Below are 22,401 nucleotides of genomic sequence, written 5' to 3' on the forward strand. Positions count from 1 at the left end.
CCTCCTGGAAGGAAGCGTCGTTGCCTTTATGCATTGCACAGAGCCTTTCATGGGGTAGCACTCCGAAGATCTCTCTATACCACATTTGTACCGTTGGTGACTTATCCTTAATCCAGTTTATCAGAATGCATTTCCTGGCTGAAAGTAGAAGTTTATCAAATAGTTTAAATTGTAGGGGTGTCACCCGGATCCTTCTTTATTCTCACTTTAAAGATGTCGCTTAACTCACGTGCCACTTGGCCACTTGGCCCCAGAACCTGCATATACACTTACATTCCCAAAAGTAGTAGCAAAAGTAGCATAATGTTTTGTTATATTATCAATAAAGTAAATCATTGCAACTGGTCTGCATGGGGTTACAATGAAGGAACACAATATTGACATGGAGAACAGATGCAATATCCAACGCATAAATAATACAATTCTGCCATGGCAATAGAATAACTGATGTTAGATTGTGTATGTTTCCATACAGTATATTAATACAATGATAGATTTTCAAGGGAATTGCACTTTCTGGGAAGAATACAATATTGTTTCTCAATGTTTCACCTGTATTACCTTGTAAAGAACAAGCTTGTGCTTGTTGTGCACTTTCAAATGCATATTAAAACAATGAATCTACGGTATCCGTATGTACCGCCCAGAGATATTTATCAGCAATACAGTATGATGCAGTGACATCATGACATAACTGCATACATTACATAGTTTCACGTTAAATCATATAACAGCAGCACTTTGATCACACCCTCTCATATCAGAACCATGCAGGCATTTCATAATCACATGAACCCAGGCGTCCTGATTCTGGAGGCAAACATTTTATTGTGTTTGTGTGTGTTTTTCGGTGAAGAGATTTAGTGTAGAGGGACAACAGCAGTGGGCTTAGTGTGAGACCCTATGGGACTCTGGTCAACAAAATGATTGTTGCTTTTGGGCAGAAACCTTGTATATCCATTATTTCAACTTGTTTATTATAGCAGATCTACAAGCTCACAACGGCTGCCTCACAATGCAAGGCAGTGTGAGCTTGAAGATCTCGGCTATTTTCTGTGAATAGATTTGCTGTAGAGGGGAAAAATCAGACCCGTCTGAAGTGAGTGGTGTCCGTCCGTCCGTGTGTGTGTGCACACGTCTGTCCGTCCGTCCGTCTGTGTACAGCTAATCTCCGGCACCGTTGGCCCGGTCGATACCAAGCTGTGCACACACTCCCTGGATGCCACCGACGAACCTCTGCCCCAAATGTTCCACAATGGCCTGTTATAGCCCCTCTTTTATCCATACATCACGCAAATCGGTGTACACTATCTCCATAGTAATGAGATCAACAAGCATCTGTCCACTTTCCCATATTCCATCTCGATTGGCTAGGATTGCCTTCCAAACTTTGTAGGATTGGTCCATTTTGAACAAAATGCCTCAAATCATTAACACAGCATGTGATTTACATGCAATTACTGTATGCACAGTGCACACACATTACCCACCAGGCAGAGGACGAAATGCAACTTAAATCTTTACACCTATAACTGCACTGATCTGTGTACAACTTTGTATGTGCACTACTACACATTATGAATACATTGTTACGTCTTATATATTTCATTTATTTTTATTTCCCCTGTATACAACCACCAGACGACTTATTATTGCACAAAAACATATTACTCCTACACATTTCCACACATTTCCAAACATTGCAAACGCTATTATCCTGGTGGAGACCTGTGCCCCCCCAAGGAGCACTTCTTCTTGTTTCCCTCTATTACCACCGCCATCATCCCCTGGAGTAGTGTGTGGTGGTGTTTACCTGGAGAAATACACAGCCCTCTCGCTGTATTTTGGTGTTTTCACTGTTTGTTTTAGTAGACCGGGATGTTTTTGTTTTTCAAAACTAACAGTGAAAACAACAAAATACAGCAAGAGTGCACTGTGTTTCTGCAGGTAAACACCACCACAATACTTCAGCAGCTGTAGAGAGAAATGATGGGTAAAAAAAACACGTATTTATTGTAATGTTTTGTAAACACAGGCCAAAGTTACATTATATGCATTTAAATTGAAGGTAGCATAGAACAGGGTATGCACCTAGTCAATATTCATATACAGTATTGTAATATCACATTGAGCTGTATGAGTGCTATGTTCTCTGCAAACAGCTTCTGTGATTCAGCAGTTTTCTACCTGCAGCCAAACTCTGCATAGCAACAGAGACGTGGGGCGTTTTCTGCCTCTGAAGTGGACTCAGGCCGTGACTCAGCTTTTTTTGTGCGCATAATATTATGTTTTATTATTGATGTGCTACTAGTCCACTCCTCCACGGTATGGTGCACTTAAATGAACCCTAGCATCCCATTTCTGGGCATGTATAGGCCAACATTTGACAAAATAATTGGCGAAGAGATTTAGGGTAGAGGGAGAAACGTAGGGGATCCGATGCAGATTCCTCAGGAGGGACGTTGGAGAACCACTGCTGTACATTTACTGTGCATCGTGTGTGTTGAACACAAAAGCATCCTTTTAGAATTGTACTTTAGCCCTCTAGGATTGCCATAGACAGATCGCCTTTGCCATGCCTAAAAAAGAAAGAAAGAGGACTCGGGGACCCTATCAGAGCAGATGTCGAACAGAACTGTACTGACAATGTCGATGCAAACACAAGCTTTTCTGTTGATCCACTTTTTGATCCACTTTAGAGAACTGAGTTTGGTGCATTTGAAGGATGTGAAAACACCTGAGACACAGGTATTTCCAAAAGGAACTGAGACATTTTTTAAAGCCAAAAAGCTTTCTGTATATACCGTAACAAACTGCGTAGCTGTTTACTGAGATTTATATGTACTGTACGTACACATACTCTATACGTTTATTCCCCCTCAGAGCCTCCCTTTTTCACACAAATTCCTCCCAGAATATGGATGCTATGGGGTTTAATGTAAAAAAAGGGTTAGTTCTGATCACACATCACTTATGTTAGTTTTTATCACACAAAGATTTGGCAGCTCCCTCCCCTGTAGTAACTCTGATGACCCCCTGATGAAGAACCTTGCACTAGAAAAGAGAAGTTCACTTTCGGTGTCAGCATGCTGGCTGAGGCTGCTGCCTATAGGACAAACCAAGGACAAAGTATATCAAAAGAGAAAACGCACACTTCAAAAAAGCTGTTGGTGTCCAACGTGAGGGATTGTGTTGAATAATTGGCTTAAAGAAGATGCTATCTCAGGTGAAACCCTCACCCAGACGCCTGCTGTGTCCTTCCAATCTGAACCAGCCCGTCAGGATTGCAGCCAGGTTGGTCAAACTGAATTTTCTGAGCCGAGATAAAAGCATGCATCTGGCTTAGGCATCTGGCTTAGGACTTAGGCACCTACTACCATAAAATAGTAACATATTGTTTGAACAGCAAGACATAAGAGCAGGGAGTGCTGTACATCATGGTTATTGGTTTAGGGTCGCTTGGGAATCAGAAAGTTCCTGGTTCGATCCCTGGCTCCCCCCCTGGGTTGGTGTCGAAGTGTCCTTGAGCAAGACACTGAGCGGCTAACTGCTCCTGATGAGCAGGTTGGTGTCTTGTGTGGTTTCCTCCGCTGTCTGTGTGATACACATTGTAAAGCACTTTGGATAAAGGTGCACCATTTACCATTTAAATGCACCATTTTATTGGATATAAACATGATGTGAGGTTTTACTTAGGGTTACTTAGAGGTTTAACTGAGGGTTAAATATTAGGTATTATCTGCCATTCTGCATCAATTATCTAATGTAATCCTGGCACTGCACTTCCTCTGCCAACCTGAGGGGGGCAGCGGACTGACCTCATGCTTCCTTCTATGCATGAGGAGCCCAAGCTGCTTCTTTTCACCTGGGGAATTTCCCCGGCCGGACGTAGCACGTGGAAGGAACACGTTATTCAGACCAGTTCCTTTCCCCTCCATCAGGCGCTCTGGCCTGCCAGGAGGAGGTAGTTTAGAGACCAGGATTACTGCATGTTTTTTGTGAGGGGTCTACCCTATAGGGGACACGGGGAGAACATGCAAACTCCAAAAATCTGTCTTTCCTTTTTTTTTATATATATATATTTTTTATCCCACGATTTTGTAACCCATTTTTCACCCCTGTGCCAATCATCTACTGTGATCCTGGGCTCTACACACCCTCCGCCAACCTGGGGAGAGCAACGGACTTAACTCATGCTCCCTTCATGCCTGAGTGTCCAAGTTGCTCCTTTACACCTGACAGGGGGGAGTTTCCCTGGTTGGACGTAGCGCGTGGAAGGAACATCTGTCTTTCTTTAACCAGGCGGCAAGCATACACTCTTGGAAATGAAGCCAATACGGAAGTCATAACAATGTTGTTCTCATTAATGGCCCAGAAGGTATCGCTGATTCCCTCCTCCGGCTAAAAAAATATTCATATTCCATTGGAGTTAATGGTGACTTGACGCGACTTCCACTTTGTCTGATTACCTTAGTAATTATCACTAGTGTCAAGTCTTCTTCCAACAGCATGATATCAGTTTTTGTAAATTCCCAACAGTCCCATTTATTATTTTCTTTAATCTTTTCATGATGAAGCAGGGTATGTTTATGATTGGATTCTACTAGTCAGGACCCACCCTTGCGCTCCTGCCACCCATTCTTGGGTTTCCTTTCGTGACCAGAAATTCCAAGATTGTCAATTAGAATTCACTGAAACAGTGGCTTCCAAATCCAAACGGGTCTGTATAAACCATTGGGTGACTATATATATATTAGGGATGTGCCAATGAGACATTTTGGCCGATATCGATATCCGATATAATTAATTGCTGTTATGGCCGATAACCGATATTACTGATGTCGATATGATCTCATTCTGTATTGAAAAATTACAATAATTTTGTCCATTCTGAAACAGGGTATCTGCACTGCAGGCTATAGGCAAGTCAGATTTAACTTTATATTTAATATTGTGAGCTTGTAGATCTGTTCAAGCTGTTACTTTGGGCTTGTTTATCCGTAAAGACAGACCGATTAAAAAAATAATAATTGTATATTACTTATTTTCCTTTTTAGTATCATATTATAAAGAATACACCACCATAAATTAAATCAGAGTAAATTTTCTATATCTTTGTGGACATGAAACAGTGGGATCTGCATTAGTATTTTATCATAGTCCCTGTGGTAGCCAGCATCATAGCATACCTTTAAACATTTACCTACAATAAAACATAAAACAACCAAAAAAAAATTCAATTGCTTTTGACAATCAGTATCACAAAATATCACGGTATCACAAAATATCATACCATACCAATGACTAGAGATTATAATGCAACGTCATAATGTTCTTCAGCTAGGCCAGGGTAGTGTAGGAGAGGGAAAGGCTTGTGATAATCCCAGGGTCGCGACCGCTCCCAAAGGAAGAGAGAGGGCAGAGGACAGGAAATGGTGGGGGGAGGGGGAGTAACCCCACTATGCAGTTGCAGCGTGAGAGAATCAGAGAGGAAGGTTGAGAGAGAGAGAGAGAGAGAGAGCACGATGGGCATTCATTCATGGCAGTGACAGTGTGTGACAGTTGGTCTATGCTGCCCTAGTCCATGATCAGTGCCTCTAGACTAATGTGAGCATGCTTCCTGGTTGTCACAACACGGCTAACTCCCTTAGAGGTGAAATGTCTCGGAGAGACCAACGCTACAGGAACCGTGTCGCTGTCGGTCGCAACCGGTGAGTTTTATCTGTCTGGATGGATGGATGCTACAGTACAGTTAGCTGTAACAGAGTGGCAATGCGGTTGATCTGGGTTTACAATTGACTGGAATGAAAGTGTTCATTGTTCGACTTGTTGGCAAATCTCACTTAACGTAGTCCCCCAGGGGCCTATATTCTTCTAGGCCCTCCATCTGTTTAAATATCTTTGCAAATAATTGGTGCCAACCTACAAGCTCACACAACACGTCACAACACGATGCATTGTGAGCTTGTGAGCTTGTATAGATCTTGTAGTTTGTGCAGAATGTTTGCCCTAGAATAGGGACACTATACTGTAAGTTTTAAGTGGTTACATTTTTAACAAAATAGAGAACTAACTTTGAATGGAGAAGTTGATTTCATGTATGATAATTACTGATGGTTCTGTTTCTGAACGCTCACAGTCAAATGGTTTGTGTCTGGCAGTTTCAGTGCAGTTTCACTTCCTTCTTGAAACCTTTTTAAAGTAATAATCAAAATATATACAGTAGCAGCCTAGCAGGCCAAAACACATCTAATGCAGTGTGTGTAAAAGTTTGTTTCACATTTCACATGCATGTGTTAAATTTCACTGATTGATTGATTGATTGATTGATTGAATGCTTTATTAACAGTTTGCAAAAAGTACAGAGCTACAGAATGTACAGTTATACAATAATTATAAAAGGATAACGCAAACATCCCTGAGGGCTTGGACATGATGTACAAGTACTCCCCCTGGACATGTCGCTAGTATGTCGCAGGGACTTGCCCCAAATCCTACCCTTGATGCTGAGTGCCAAGCAGGGAGGCACTGGGTCCCATATTTCAGTGTCTTTGGTAGGACGTATGACCTAGCCGGGTATTGAACCCCGTCATCCCAGACTCCCAGTCCCAGGGCGGACACTCTCACCGCAAGGCCACTGAGCTGGTCCTGGTGGCATAATATAATTAATTCATCCCCATTTTTGTGCCGAATCTGAGGGGAGATGAGATCAGTGGAGCTGATCCAACACCTCCCTGATGACACGGCATATGGTTGTAAACATGCATCATGACAAAATAATGTCACAGCTCTTTGTCACAGTTCTCCATTGTGGCTCCACTTAGGACAGGACTAAAGCTTTTGTTATGTGACAGTCAGCGTCACACACTTGTCTAGAATGTGACGGTTGCTTCTGCATTCATTGGAAGGTCGGATGTCACTTCCATACATGGGTTAAATGGTGTTGAGGTATACTCTCATTAAACAAAATGAATTTTGGTTAAAAAGTTAAAGCTCTATATTCTGATAGTAATCCTTTCCATTCAGTAACATCCTGTCTCTCCAGCTCGTTACAGAATATTTTATCCAATCAGGAGAGAGAACCCCACAAAATTAGTTCAGCTAATTGTGTCTGCTCTTATTTTGTTTTCACTTTTAATTTAATTTTCCTCTCTTTTTGGTATTCCAAATTGAAAACATATTTTCATCTCACCAAAGAGCTGGAGAGACGGGGAGAACCCCTGTTACTGAACAAATGATTACTATCAGAATATAGAGCTATTATTTAACATTTAGTTATTTTAACAAAAACACCTGTTACTAAAAAGTAATATTGTGTTGTATTGCATACAGTGAGCCTATTATTTATTAACAGTTTGCAGAATTACAGTACATTTCAAGCACAACTCAATACAAAAACTGTCAACTGTGAGTGGACGACCAATAAAGCACTACGCTTGTTTACAAGAGGGTCCACCATGTTCAATTCCTCATAACATTTAGAGACATACAAATATACACTTCTATGGGATGGGTGTGATGGACTAATGGTAGTACTAGTAGCATACCATCACACCGTCTCCGCTGATTGTGTAGACCCCTGCGTGCATGCGTGAGTGCGTGTGCATGCTTGCAGCGTGAGTGCGTGTGTGTGCAGTGCACGCTGCCCAGTGGCAGCCACTGGCTGTGGCCACTGGGAAGCCTGGCTGTGGCCACTGGGAAGCCTGGCTGTGGCCACTGGGCAGCCTGGCTGTGGCCACTGGGAAGCCTGGCTGTGGCCACTGGGCAGCCTGGCTGTGGCCACTGGGCAGCCTGGCTGTGGCCACTGGGCAGCCTGGCTGTGGGCTGTCTGTCTGTCACATGTGAGAGAGAGGACATGTTAGTGGTGATTATCACATTAACTAACTAACTAACTAAAGTGTGAGTCAAGTCACTGTGGCTCAGACCATGGGACACTTCTAGAATCACTTTAAACTCTATGTAGGGCATGTTGTTATAGGCCAACTGTAGGTTATATACTGTATATAGAGCAGTCCCGCCCCCTTTCAGAACGGAAGAGAATTCCCCATTCATTTTTCCCATAGATGTTTCAGATGGCATTTATTTAAAGACCTTTAAGCCTCAGACAAAGCCAACTGGGATCCTGACAAATCATGACAATAAACGTTGTCAACGTAAATGTTTTGGGCCGAACAAATAATTAGCTTCATAATACATACATACAGTATATTCAGAGTATAATATAACCAGTAAGAAGTGACCTCGCCCATAAGAGGGTGTGCGGTCAGGTGCAAGCATCTGTCTGGGTGACAGCAGACTGCTGGGCGAGCGCTGGCGCTTTGGCATGGGGTGTCAACATGGAATTCATTCTGTACTGGCGATATATGGAGAGTGTCTTGAGTGTACAGGGTTTGATGAGGTCAGATCAAGATATGGAATGTCAGAACAGGTCAGCTCCAATGCTCCATATATGGAGATCTAAGGGTGGCAGTGGGGGCAGTGTCTTGAGTGTACTGTTGAGAACCTGTTTTCGACGGCTGCCGTGCGCGGTTGCACTAATAACTTTGGGGCAGGCCCTTCTAGAGTTTGAATGGACAGGTATCAGTCAAAAGGGACACATCGAAGAGGAAGGATGGATGGGGAAGCATCAACATATGGAATGTCAGAACAGGTCTGCTCCATATGGAGATATAAGGGTTTCTGTAGAGTCAGATGTAGAGTTGCTGGCCAATATTGATGACATCAGGGATCTCCATCCCTGATAATGTCACGTGATGTCACGAGACGTGACCACATATATTCATGCCTGGGGTGACTAACTAACAAATTACATTAACTGACTGACTGACTGACGGGAAATGGACGTTTTCATATAGTAAATGCAACCTGTGGTCGCAGTAATGCATAGATACAGCACTGACAAAAGTCCTATGACTGAAACGTTTTCCGTTTCTATAAGCTCTTTAATAACTGTATAAGTGATGTAACTAATATTGAGTTTTGTCTCTTGACCGCAATATAATGTAAGCATTTCTTCATATTCAGGTCAGTCCGTTTCTCATTGTGTGTTTTGGACAACAATGAGTCACCACACTGGGTTCTGCTGCTCTGTTTCAAACATCACTGCTGTCATCATTACTCTGTAGTGTTTCTACAACACCATCTGTTCACTAGAACAAGGATTCTCAAACCTTTCAGGCCGCATCCTCCCAAAATAACTATTTCTTACGTACTATTTGACAATTTGGCCAATTTGGTATTAAAAAATTGTCACTTTAGAAATGTGCAGTTACCCTCTATACACTTATACTGTATGTTGGTTTGTTTACTGTTGAGTGAGAAAACAACTTTGAATATTAAGCTGATCATCTGGGGACCCCCCAAAATAAACTTTAAACTATATGCACTATTTGCCTAGAATCAATAAAGATTTCGGGTTTCTGATCCGGTCGGACCGGAAATAACTTCATGTCATCAGGCAGCCGGAACCCACGACCTGAACCTCTGTTGGTGTGTACCTCCAAAATGAGTTTAAAATGTGTTTAGTTTGGTATACTGATCGTTTAATTTCTTTTGATATAATAAACGCTTGGTATGTCCATCTTTTATTCTAACTTTTCTAAATCTAATTGATTGTGGGGGAAAAAAAGACAATGTGATCAAACCAAATTTTCCTAAAAAAAAAAAAGAAAAAAAAAAACTATTACACCGACAAGTTTGGAACGAATTCCAGGCTATCCTCCGTGGTGGAAAGCCTGGTGACATGATGTTAACATGGAAAAACACAGGTCATGACACCATAGTCCGACAACCACACTGTCCAGATTATGAGAACCATAAAGGCTTGTTTACTGAAGGCACTGAGGGGGACTGATGTTGGTGTAGTGAGGGGTGAATAGGTGGAGGGGTTGATGACTCTGGAGTCTTTGAAGTGAAGCTCAGCCTCATCTTATCATCACTTGTTTTTTATTTCATACTTTGTCATATGAAAGTGTTGCATGTTCTTATGTTGAAATGTGGTTAAGTGTGTCTGTGGGTTTTATAAATAGTATTAACAAGAGCTTGTGACTAAAGAATAACTACACTGGCACACTGTTATATTTTTCCATCTCCTGAAAAGTAACAGTTTTACAACCGTTTCTTCCCGACAGCGACAATATATCATAATAATGATGTAAAGTCATAACTCATAATAATGTGTCACAGGTGTACCGTATGAGCTGGGTAATTGACATCTGGGCAGACAGTCTCATACGTTTGTTAGAGGATTGTTGACAGGATTAGCTCTGCCTGGTTATTCGTTTGATTTCCTGTCCATTGTGCCAGGTTTTATTCTGGTGTTGGAGGAGCAGCCTGTGTAAATGGTTTCCCGTACTCTAGATATAAACACTTCGACACATGATGGTGGGGATTTCGGTGGGTCTCATCTCATCTCTAACAAACATTTTCTCTGCTTTGCAGGGCTGCAACTATCGAAAAAAAAAGGTTTTTCTAATATATTTCCTTATACCAATAAATAAAAACGAATTGATTATTTTTATTCAAAATTAATTATTATTTTATTATCGATTATATTGATTAGTGTGATTATCTGTTGCCATTTCTTATTTTCCTAATTCAATGTATCCTCGTAGCTACTGTAACCTTTCGCCTAGTCTCTCAAGACAGACTGTTGACCCACGTCAAATGCAAGGAAAAAAGTGTGCTATTTTTCCTTTATTTTTTGACGATGGGTTCTCAGGTTGCCTTTTGTCAAATTTTCTGTATCACAGAGCTTTTACTGTAGATCTGAGATACATTATTTTTTCTCCATACCGAAGCCTCTCTCTGCACTATGAGTGACTGTCCATAAAAATCAATGGTAATGTTGTTCACAGTTCACACCCAATGGTAATAGCTGCAAAGTGGGGGAGAAAAAACATGTGGGTGCATGCTTGATTAAATATTTGCTACTGAATCCAATCTTTAACCTTTGGCCCACACTACAAACCTTTCATCCCCCCTTAAAAAAAGCAATCTCATTTCATTCATCAGAATACACAGCTGCAGTCTTAACCCCTTTGTGTGAAAAAACAATGATGTTGTACCAAAGTAGATCTGTCACTTGCACTTAATTAACCTTGAGACAAAACCTTTTTTTCAACTTCAAGCATCGTTCTTAACCCTTAAACCCTCTATTCTTAGTGAAACAGACTTGAACCAAAATTGCACTCGCTTTTTCTAGTCTACACCAAATCTCTTTGCCAAGAATAGCATATCTACAAGCTGACAACATGTCACGTGGTCAGCTTGTGCTATTTTGACCGAGCATTCCCCCCAAAATAAGGATACGGGGGTTCAGAAAGTGTTTAGTGTATGGGAAATCCCTGACAGTTCTTATTTGAGCCTGTTCCTCTTCTGCATCAAGCTGCCTGTAAACCTGGACATACTGCAGTAGTTCTGTTCATAATGATGGAATATATGGGCAGAGCGAGGAGGGTCTCTTTGTCCTGGTCTGGCCCCAGCCAGACACAGACAGAATGCTGACAGACAATCCTTCAGTGGGGGGAGGCAGGCTTAACGGTGACAAAAGGAAACTGCTACCATCCACATAACCAACCAGCGCAAGCTCAGTAGCCTTCTCCCATTTACCTGCTGTAACCCGCACTGAATGAAAAACAGGAGCTACTGTATCCACAGTCCACACAAACAAACATAATCACTCAGCAAACCTTCTCAGTGACGAGACTATAAAACCCACTTTGTTTGGTTTACCTTGGCATTTTTTTTTTAAAGGAGAACAATTTCCCCTCTGCTGTGTTTATTTTGTTGCGTTTGGGCAGAAACCTTTTCATAGATTAATGCCCTACTTGCTCATTTTCCTGAAAAGTAACAATTTTGGACATATGAGGTTACAGAGACAATTTGTAATTGGTTTTTGTTCTCCAAGAAGTGCGCAGGGCTTGAACGAGTTAACACCGGTACCGGTGTATGTTTTTCTTTATGCTGAGTTTGCATTGATAAAGCAAAGCAGCCTATTGGCTGTGGGATTTCCTAGGAGAGTACGAGACCACCCAATGGGCAGGGACTAGTATTAGGATGAGGTAATGCGTCTGACAACAACAGCATAACGTCATCCACATGGAATGCTCCTCTTGTGGGAGGTGTGTGTGTGTGTGTGTGTGTGTGTGTGTGTGTGTGTGTGTGTGGCTCTGCACCTCATTGTAGAGCCAAGGCCATGTAATTTTCTACTATTGTGGTACAACCCCCACCATTTGATGTTGGAGGAGACAGAGCTTGGCTCTGTGCCGGGAGGACTCCCCTCTTCTATTTCTGTTTTGTGGGAGAGTCCCCCCCCCCCCCTTCTGTCTGTTCACCCAACGTGCCCAACCCCCATTGCGCTCTCTCTCTCACTTCAATTCGAAGGGCTTTTTTGGCATGAGAAAACATACGTTTACATTGCCAAAGCAAAAAGTGGAACAATACAATCAAAACAATTTTTATATACAATTGAAAGTCAGAATCTCGAATAAATTAATTTCTATGTACGCTTGATACAGATAGTGCAGGAATACACACAATGATTAGTCTTTAGGGTAGTTGTGTTCCATTTGATATCCTTCTCCTGTCACAGCAGTTCACACATTTTGTCTTGCTGCTGTGTTTGCACATTGTTGTACTTCGCCCAGCAGATGGGAGTTCTTTGTTATGTTTTCAAAATCTCTGTGGATGATTGTAATCTGTGGGAAGTATGTGTCTCTGATATCTTGGTACCGTGGACAGGTGGTTAGGAAGTGTAGCTAAATTTCCACTTCATTTGATGTGCAGATGTGCAGTCTAAATAGTCTGTCTTCTCTCGGGAGACAGGTCTGCCTTTGCCGGCCTTTCTCGATCAACCAGGGGTTAGCTGGGGTGGTGGAGGGTGACAGCAGTGGTGACAGCAGCAGGATCAGCATGAGCAGCAGCAAAAGCAAGCAGGAATGAGCAGTTCAAACTTCCAGATTAAATAGAGCGGTCTGAGAATTAAATGAGTGTGTGATTTGATGAGTGGAAGTGAACGTGGCCCAATGGGCCACCGCCAACAACTGCACTGAGTTTCCTGACAGAACTTGCTCTGTGCATGTCTGTGACAAGTGCGGCGATCATATATACAAGCGTACAGCGCATCACTTTGTGACACACTACGAGCTTGCACTTCTGCTATTTCTCAAAATATTTGAAAAATCTTGAAAGTGTTGTGTGAAAAACACACACATCTTCTCTTCTGACGGGGTCCACTGGCCAAATACATATCAATTTGGTGGTCCTTGGCACAAATACGTTTGAGAACTACTCATTTAGAAGGCCTTTGTAGAATCAGCCTCAGGTCCTAATGGGATAAATAATGTATTCTGCTCTGTATCTGTCATGGGGAAGTTAGCATTTCCACGTATTGATCACCAGCAGTCAGCTGTAGTGTACTGTATATCTGCTGCTTTTCTAGATGGATTTCAGCAACACTCAGCTGTGCTTGATGTAATACAGACTTGTGTGTATCTCAGGCTCCACATGGGAACAAAATAGGTTCAATGTGGATCATTTTATGACATATCGTATCTTATGACGTATTATGTGTCCAAATGTCAGAGAACTTTTTGTGTTTTCTTGTATATGATGATTATGAACATACACAAAACCATCAAAAGTGGCACATCCGCAAGTTCGGAACGTAGCACAGAGCAACACATTTCGAGCTTGTCGATCTGCTAATCCTGAAAAGTAACAGTGAGAGTGAGTGAGAGTGTGTGTGTGTCTCACATTTCCTCAGTCTCTGTAGTGGAATAGTGTCTCATCAATCTTTCACTCTTTTTTCCACCCTCTGTCACATGTCTTCTTATACACAGTCCTCCCTAAAACACCCCATCCATCACCTGCTTCCTGTCTACCCTTCCTGCTGCGTCACTCATTCACCTCTTTGTGGACAGACACACGTGCACAAACACAGACACGTGCACGCTCAGTGTGGACCGTGCAGGATGCGTTAAAAACGCTATATCTCAGTAAAGTCTTCCTTTGACACTTGGCCAAGTGAGACACTCATGCATGTCTCCCACACTTGTTCAACAACCCAGAACCAGTCTGGCTCTGGCAGCCTCGTTTTGAACAACTTGTCATTTTTAGAACAGACCATTAGATGCAGATGACCATGATACTGAGTAAGCCTTGCCGAGCCATGTGGCCCATAGGGCAGGAGCCAATCTCCTCTTTCTGTAGTGTGACTGTGGCTGCAATGATGTACAAGTACACCCCCTGAACATGACGCTAGTATGTCACAGGGACAATCCAACCCTTGATGCTGAGTGCCAAGCAGGGAGGCACACTGGGTCCCATTTTGTTATAGTCTTTGGTATGACCCGGCCGGGGAACGAACCCCGACCTCCCAGTCTAACCACAAGGCCACTGAGCTGCTAAATGCTACTGAGCAGTAACATAAAGATAATGGATCGTTGCAGTGCTACAATATTGGATGCAGGTGAAGAGGGGACTTAGCTAAAACAATAACTAGCCGAGAAAAGGCAGTTAGAGAGGCACTGTTGTATAAACCCTCATCCTGACAGGAAATGAACAGTCATGTTTAACATAGAGGCTAGAGGTGAGACGTGGGGATTTTACAATTTACACTGTACATTCCTGCCATATAGTATGATATAGACACTGCCTGAGGAACAGATGGAATCTATGTCCACTTGCACCATAATACTTAAGCCCTATTCACCTTATAGGTGCCATTGCCCTATTCTGCTTCTACATATCAATATCAACTGTTTGCTGTTATCTGCATACCTGTTCATACAGTTCCATGCATACACATTGGGCGCACTGTACTTACTGTACTGCCTGCATATGATGCTGCATGTGTCTGCCTGCAACTGCATGAGTCTGTCATCTCTTGTCCAATTACTGTAATACAACCCACCTTCCACACAATCTAATCACCTTGGGAACACTACTCCAACCAGTCATTACTCTTTCCATTCATGTCCAGCTGCTCCTACACTCAGGCCAGAGGCCATCATCGATGGGTTAATAATCACATCAATTATTGACTCAGGTCAAGTGGTTTGTGTGATAAATGTTCCACATACCGACTGTGGTTCAAAGCACATCACAACTCAGAGCAGACTAATGAGATCACCTCAATGCACAATTGCACATAATATGGATAATGGCTGTAATTTGCTAAATAGAAGTGTGCGATGTATTTGCCGGTCTATAATTGTTTTAAAATGTTGTCAATAATTGTTAGCTTATATATCTGCCATTTTTTGAATAGCCAACATATAAATGGATAGAGTGTTTAAAATGATTGTGATGTTATATTAACAACGTTTGCAGGGGACCCCTGGATACCCCCCACCACCACACTTTGAGAACCACTGTACTAACTGTTGAAACAACATTAACTTATATAAACTTCCAGAGGACTAATAAACTGGCTGCAGGTGTTGTTACCTTTAATATAATAGTATTATTATATAAAATATTATCTGTGTTATAATCATAATTATCATGACCTCCAGCATATGATTACTTTCATAACACGGTTATACCAGCGATTAAGAGCCAAGGTTCCCCTTCACCCACTTTATTATTATCTTTTTCTTTTTTTTAAACGTTGCTAAAGCTGGTCTCACATTACAGGATAAGTGTGTGTGTGTGTGTGTGTGTGTGTGTGTTATAATATACACACTACACAGTCAGACATTTGCGTCGGGACCTGCGGGTGCAACGCGGGGTCCAGCTGCAGTAGGGCTCTACTCTTGGCGATGAGTCATGTGAAATATCTTACAGTGTGTGATCCCTTGTCTGCGATTAATCGTATAGTGTGAAATCCACAAAGATACAGTATATGACAGCCCATTTCAAGAAAGAGATTTGTGTAGCTCGAAGCGACGCATTTTAAGCTTGTAGAGCTACTTTTTTCACTAGTTTGGGTACTGAGATAAAAAGTTTGGGAACCACTGCTGTAGACTAGGACTCCTAGGTTCACTTGTTGTTTTGTTTTGTGGGTTGTATGTTTGGATATTTAGTTTCTACTCCCTCCTGTTGAGACCGACTGACAGTGTGACTACGTTTTTTTTTGTCCTAGTCTAGTCTTTTTTGTCTTGACCTATGTTTTTCTCATTCTTTGGACTGCGTAATAACTGGTCCACACTACAAATACCAAACGTAAAGTGTAGTTTGACTTCATTCCATGCAATATTTTAGGAAGCAGTGTGAGCCTCTTCCACATTCTGACCAACGACGACACCCCCATTCTCTTTCTCTTTGTCGTTGGTTTACTTTCTGGTCCTGGGGGAGTGGAGTACAGCTGGTTTTAATGGTGCCTCAAATGTCTCCACACTGTAAAAATGTGGTCCATTATTGGTACACTTTTAACTCTCAGAGGTTAAATAAACATTCTTGCCGTTGCACTCCTCCTTGAACCCTCTCTTGTTTGTAGAAGACATTATGGTGGAATGTCAGGCACTTTGAGCAAAGATGACAGACCAGTCTGCATGTTCACTACTTATTCAGCACATACTGTAAGTAGTGTAGTAGTTCCTGGCTGGGTGCTTATATACTGTACCTTCTTTCTTTCCCTATCTTCTACCTAGTTGTGAATCTGTTAACTTATGGTTATTATTGGACTAAAACATCACTTAGACACTGTGTTCTTTAACACATACTGTAAATAAGGCTATAGTCCTTTCCTGTAATCAGGGGTTTTCAAAAATAATTCTGGCAAAGGACCCTCATAACAAGTGGTTAATTAAAACAAATCTATTATAATACATAAAGTCGCTATCACAATCACACTGCAGTGTCTCTGAGGACTCCCTGTTGGAAGACACCTAGTGTAAGTGATGTCACTCATTCATAAAATGGAATGTTGCGCCAAGTAACAAGTAGCAATTGCATAGCCATGACCGATTAGATATCTCAGCGTATCTCTGCCTATACCAGACACATTTACATTCATTGTATGCGATTGGAGGGCCAGCGAAGGCAACCAGTAACAAATCTACATCCATATTATTGTTATTATTATTTATTTATTTTTCAGGACGCACCTGTACCACCTTCACCACATCAATTGAATGCCTCTCTCTGCCCAGAGTGGAAAGGACTGTGTTTTAGTCTTTAGTCTGCATTGCAGGTTTTGTCACCAGAGTGTCACCAGACTTATCAGTAGGTTTTGTCACCAGTGTCACCAGACTTATCAGTAGGCGGGATGTCTGAAAGTCTGCTACGCAAGACTAAAGTACAGAGTGAAATGACTGTCTCTGAAATAATGAAGCAGAAATGCTGTTTTTTTTTTTTTTTTTTAAATGCATTTGGGGAAAAGAATGAGATTGGGGTTGTAATGACTCTAGTTATCCTCCCACCACTGTAGCGATATCTGTGTCGCTGCAGGCGATTCATCCATCAGTTACTTTTTGGAGTGTTTTCCATTTTAGTAATTTTATTTAAAACAAATCAACGTGGGGGGAAAAATGCAGGTGATTTATTATAAAGAAAAAAAAATCCCTTTATTTGCCCAGGGTAGTAGCTGAGCACAAGTGCTAATTTTCTGCAACGCCCTGCACATAGAAACACACATTAAAACCTGGGAGTTGACCAGTACAACGTCAGTCTTATACTGTTGGCCACTAAGCAGCTCCACTGGAGCATGGGTTCTGTGCCTTCAGCTGTGTTGGGTGAGTGATGACCAATCACTTCCCGACCCAGATTTTTCCTGCCCGTCCGGGGAATCAAACCGGCAACCTTTCGACAACAAGGGTGCTTCTCTAACCCTTAGGCCACCACTGCCCAAATCTTTATTTGTTTTTAGTTATAATTGATTAGTCTGATTAACCGCTTGAGCCAATAACGGTGTCATGTAGATTTGAAATAGGGAAAATAGCAGATCTACAATCTTACAACGCATCACATTGTGAGCTTGTAGATTATTCGTTTAAAAAAAAAAAAAAAATCAGCTGTTTTCTGTGTCCTTGGCTTGTTGTCAACACATCTCACAGTGACTAGAACCTATACCCTGTCTTCATCCTCCTATCTCTCCTCTCCCTCTATCAGCACTTCTCTCTCCAGCTTGTCTCTCTGTATTTATCTCTCTGTGTGTACTGCAGACAGCAACCTGTTACTGCTATCCAGCATGCACCCATTATCTATGAAGATGCACAGTATCAATGCTGTCTGCCAGAAAGCTCTTATTTCCAGTTATGGACATATGACATATGAGGTTTCTTCCCGACAGAGACGATATACTATGCAATATGAATTTAGTGATTGCGGATTTTGTGAGCGATTACTATGTAACCTAGGCAGAACTGTCTGTCTGTCTGTGTGTCACGCTGGGACACCACCCACCCGCCACCAGAGGGCACAGCTGTATCACGCGCACACACACACACACACACACACACACACACACACACACACACACACACACACACACACACACACACACACACACACATTTGAACCATTTATTTATGTCCACACAAAGGAGATGCATACAAGGACACAAATAGTAAAGGTGCAGTAGAGTTACACATGGCATGTGTTTTCATGTTACAACAGGCATGTCACTCAGCATATATCTATGGGTATACATAGCAGCGTCTCCGCCATATGTGGCGGCTGCCAATTATAGCAGAGACACTACAATACTTTGCCAGCCTTTTTGCCTCCTTTTTGGGCATCCCAAGTTGTTGGAACCCTCTAACAACCAGTCTGTGGGTATGCCCTAGGCTGGCGAATATAAACACAAATAGTCTGCACCTATAGCCCAGCTTTGGGATGGTATTTAGGAGTGGTTGGTATTTAATGACCTTGGTCATAAAGGCTTCCTCTAGGCTGTGGTCAAAGGTGCAGGCTATCTCTAATACAGACACCTCTCTGGACTCTTCATCAACGACAACAACATCTGGTGTATTAGCTGTCAGAGATGTAAATATGTCTGGGTTATCACAGAGGTGAAACATGGATGGAATGACACCTTTGCTATGAGTTCCACTATTCTATCATGGCGTGCTATGTACATTCCTTTGTATGCATGACAGCCGTTCAAGATGTGTGACAGTGTCTCAGTGATCTGTTCTGTGGTGTGGTGCAAGCAGTGAGGGAGTGGTGGGGAACCATATGGATAGATTGAGTCTGGTGGGGAGGACTTGTAGTCTTGCTTTAACTGTGAATGTGATAATGTCCTCATTAAGTGCAGTGTTCTTCAGGAAAGAGTGTGATACAGAGTGATCAGGGAAGACATGCATGCGAGTTTCTCTTGGAGTTTTAGTCTAGTCCAGTCTTGTTGTTGTTTTTGTTGGTGAGGACCCGTCTGGCACCTGCAGCTGTTAGCAGGCGACTGTGTCCAGCATAGATGACCGTTGCCCTGACCTGGGTAAGGGGGTCAGTTATAATGTCCTCTGAGACCCTCACAGTCTCTGAGTCAGACCGCACCCACTCCAGGGACACTACAGTGCAGACACAGAGGTCGTTCAGATCTTGCCAGTCTGACGAGACCCCAAATCCAGCAGAACGGGTGTCCAGTTTTCCGCTGGGTTTCCTCCTAAATCCTAGAAAGTGTGGCTCCAGCCTCCAACTCCCTGGCCAGTGGACCTTTCGCCTTCTTAGGTCTAGGAACAGGGAGGATCGGGCCAGCTCCCTAACATCCATCGTTGTTCAGCATTTTGGGATCGATGCAAGTTGGAAATGAATGCCCCACCCAGATATTATATATTTTTATATTTGTCTCCCTTTGATGCCCATATTTGGAGTTCTTTGTAAGGCATGCCCAAATATGGAGTATATGCAGCCAGCTTGTGGAGTTCTGTGTCAGGCATGCCCAAATATGGAGTGTTGTGAGGTCAGAACAGGACAGCTCCATATATGGACGCTGGGCAGGGGCCCGGTCCAGAACCCGGGCAGAGGCCTTTTTGGGGCGGTTCTGGACAACCGTGGGTCCAACCGACTCGACCCCGGGCACTGCACCTCCTGCTGTGGTGTGGAATGTGTGTGTCGAATTTGAAGTCAGTGGGGCTAACGGTTCTTGAGTTACGTGGATTACACACAGACATACTGTACATACAGACATACAGAGGTGCATTTATAGATAGATGCTTTAGGTGCTTTTCAATTTGTGAGAAAAATGCTTGTAAGCCCTGGAGTTAAGCATGCAGGTTATGCTAATGTCTATTTGTCAACTCACTACACATCCTTCTACATACTGACTGCTCCACCAAGTGTCTTCTTAGTTATTTTGAGAAGGGCTATTTCCTGTGTGGTGATGAACATGTTTCACAAAAAGATAATGTCAATGGCTTGTCTAATATTATATTAGGCAAGCCATTGTGAAACGTGTTTGTTCATCACCACACAGGAAGTAATATTCTACTAGTTGTATTTTTGTTCATTCATGTTGTGTATTTTTGGGGGGTCAGTTATAATGTCCTCTGAGACCCTCACAGTCTCTGAGTCAGACCCACTCCAGACACGCCGGCAGCTCTGCAACTATGAGCAAGTAAAATAATGAAATGAATGTTGCTGCACAGCGACTACATAATGTTCGTTGTGTGCTTTCCTGTAGACAGACAGACAGACAGACAGATTTCAGATTGGTGAACCTGGAGTAGTGTGTAGTTGTCTTCTCTCAGCTACACACTCCCATGGTATTAAATGACAACAAAGGTAATAGAACATGGACATCCACTCTAGCCCAGGTGCTGGACAAATGGCAGTACAAGAGAAAGAAATAGAGTTTTGATCACTGGGATCTTCTTCAGGAATGGAGAAGATCCCAGTGATCGAAACGTTGAATTAATAAACCAGTGGAGCTGAGTTTTTCCTTACCAGTGTTGCGGACTCTATTAAATGACAACAATACAGTCTCTGTTGTTCCACTTGTCCTTTACCTTCTGAGTCTTACTCATCTGTCCTACTGTCCTCACCCAGTGTCTGTCTGTCTGTCTGTCTGTCTGTCTGTCTGTCTGTCTGTCTGTCTGTCTGTCTGTCTGTCTGTCAGCAGCTGATGCCTATCAGTTCTGACATCATACTTTCATCTGTATGTCACATCGGCTGTCACGACAACACAGACATTAATGAAACATTCCATTCTGATGTCAGTGCAGATCAACGTGTTATGATACCAATGTTACCACAGGACACTGTCACGGGCTAGGCCAGCCCGTGACCTATCAGACACAATGGTTGAAAGGGTTTAAAATGTTTATTTGTATTTATTGACACTGAAGTTGCATTGGTCTGTTTGTCACCTGTCTCTCCTCTGCAGTGCTGGCACTCCTCTCTAGATTGGAGGGTGCCAAGTACTGTAGAGGAGGAGGGGTGTTTGTTCCTGTGTGTATTATGTTTGGTCTTTATCTTAGGCCCTGTGAATGAATTGGGCCTTTGAAATATGTTTGAGTGTATTCTATATATTCCCCTAAAGTATAGTGTGGAATATTACTCGGCCTTAGTTGGCCGTGTGGTTGAGTCAATTGATTGCCACTTGCTGATTAGGGGATGGTTTGCCCCACCTGTATAAAAGCAGGATTGCTGCAGGTGGACTAGGCAGTTCAGTATTACCTGAGGCTAGAAGAGACATCAAGGAGAGCTGCAAGCCAGGACCTCATCGAAGGATAATAGTCTGTAACAGTCTCTCAAGATCGTTTTTTTTCTTAAAGTTTAGCCAGCAGTTGTATTTGTTGGAATTTTGGAATGTTATTTTGGCCAGTATTTATGACTTTTTGTATTGTCACTGCACTTTGGATGTAAATAAAATGTCTGAAATATACTTGTGGACCTGTCTACTCCCTGGAACCTCCGGCCAACGGCCAGCATTATCACAGACACACCTGGGACAACAGGCTAGTAGCAGCACTAAAATGTGGTATAAGACGATATGTTTTCCCCAATATGACAGTCTGTCACGCTGCCACATAGCATCACAAAACGGAAACGTAGCCACTTATTTGTCTCAACTGATTCTGATACCGGGTTTTTATTGGAAGGAGGCAGCTTAAAGAGGCCTATATTTCTACTTCAAACCGATCATAATGAATAAATCACATTTTGGGTCAGTTACCATAATAACATCAAGACATCAATTTAACTTGAACAACCAATGTAAAAACAAAGCCAAAGGCAGTCCCTCAGTCAGATTTGGTCACAAATATATATATACGGTACACACATTTGGGATTGTATTTGTTGTTTCTGAATGATCCAGAGTTTTATCATGTTATTCAACCATGATTAAATGATTATGTTATGCTAGCTCCTGTTTTACTGCCCCCCCCCCCCAGCATATTGTAAACACGGTGTGTTTATGTTGAAATCTGTGTTTGATATTCTCCCGACCTTAAATTATTATAATCTGTGTGAGTAATTATTCCACAAGTAACAAATTATTGTGCCTCTGTCCTCTCC

General features: G+C 42.3%; 1 protein-coding gene across 2 annotated transcripts in view; it reads left to right on the top strand.

The window, feature by feature from the left end:
* LOC308321669 (LIM domain kinase 1-like) overlaps positions 1-22,401 on the top strand; it is a 96,253-nt gene that overhangs the window by 17,448 nt on the left and 56,404 nt on the right. The window contains exon 1 of one of the 2 annotated variants that reach the window (XM_080772724.1): positions 5,635-5,711. The exons of the other annotated variant lie outside the window; for it this stretch is intronic. Coding sequence (XP_080628850.1) covers positions 5,659-5,711 — 53 coding nt within the window. The 5' untranslated portion in view covers positions 5,635-5,658. Of the gene's footprint in view, positions 1-5,634; positions 5,712-22,401 lie in introns of those variants that run through there. 2 annotated transcript variants of the gene reach the window in all.

The sequence above is a fragment of the Protomyctophum bolini genome, assembly GCF_963924005.1.
Source record: "Protomyctophum bolini genome assembly, chromosome: 9".
Classification (NCBI taxonomy): Eukaryota; Metazoa; Chordata; class Actinopteri; order Myctophiformes; family Myctophidae; genus Protomyctophum; species Protomyctophum bolini.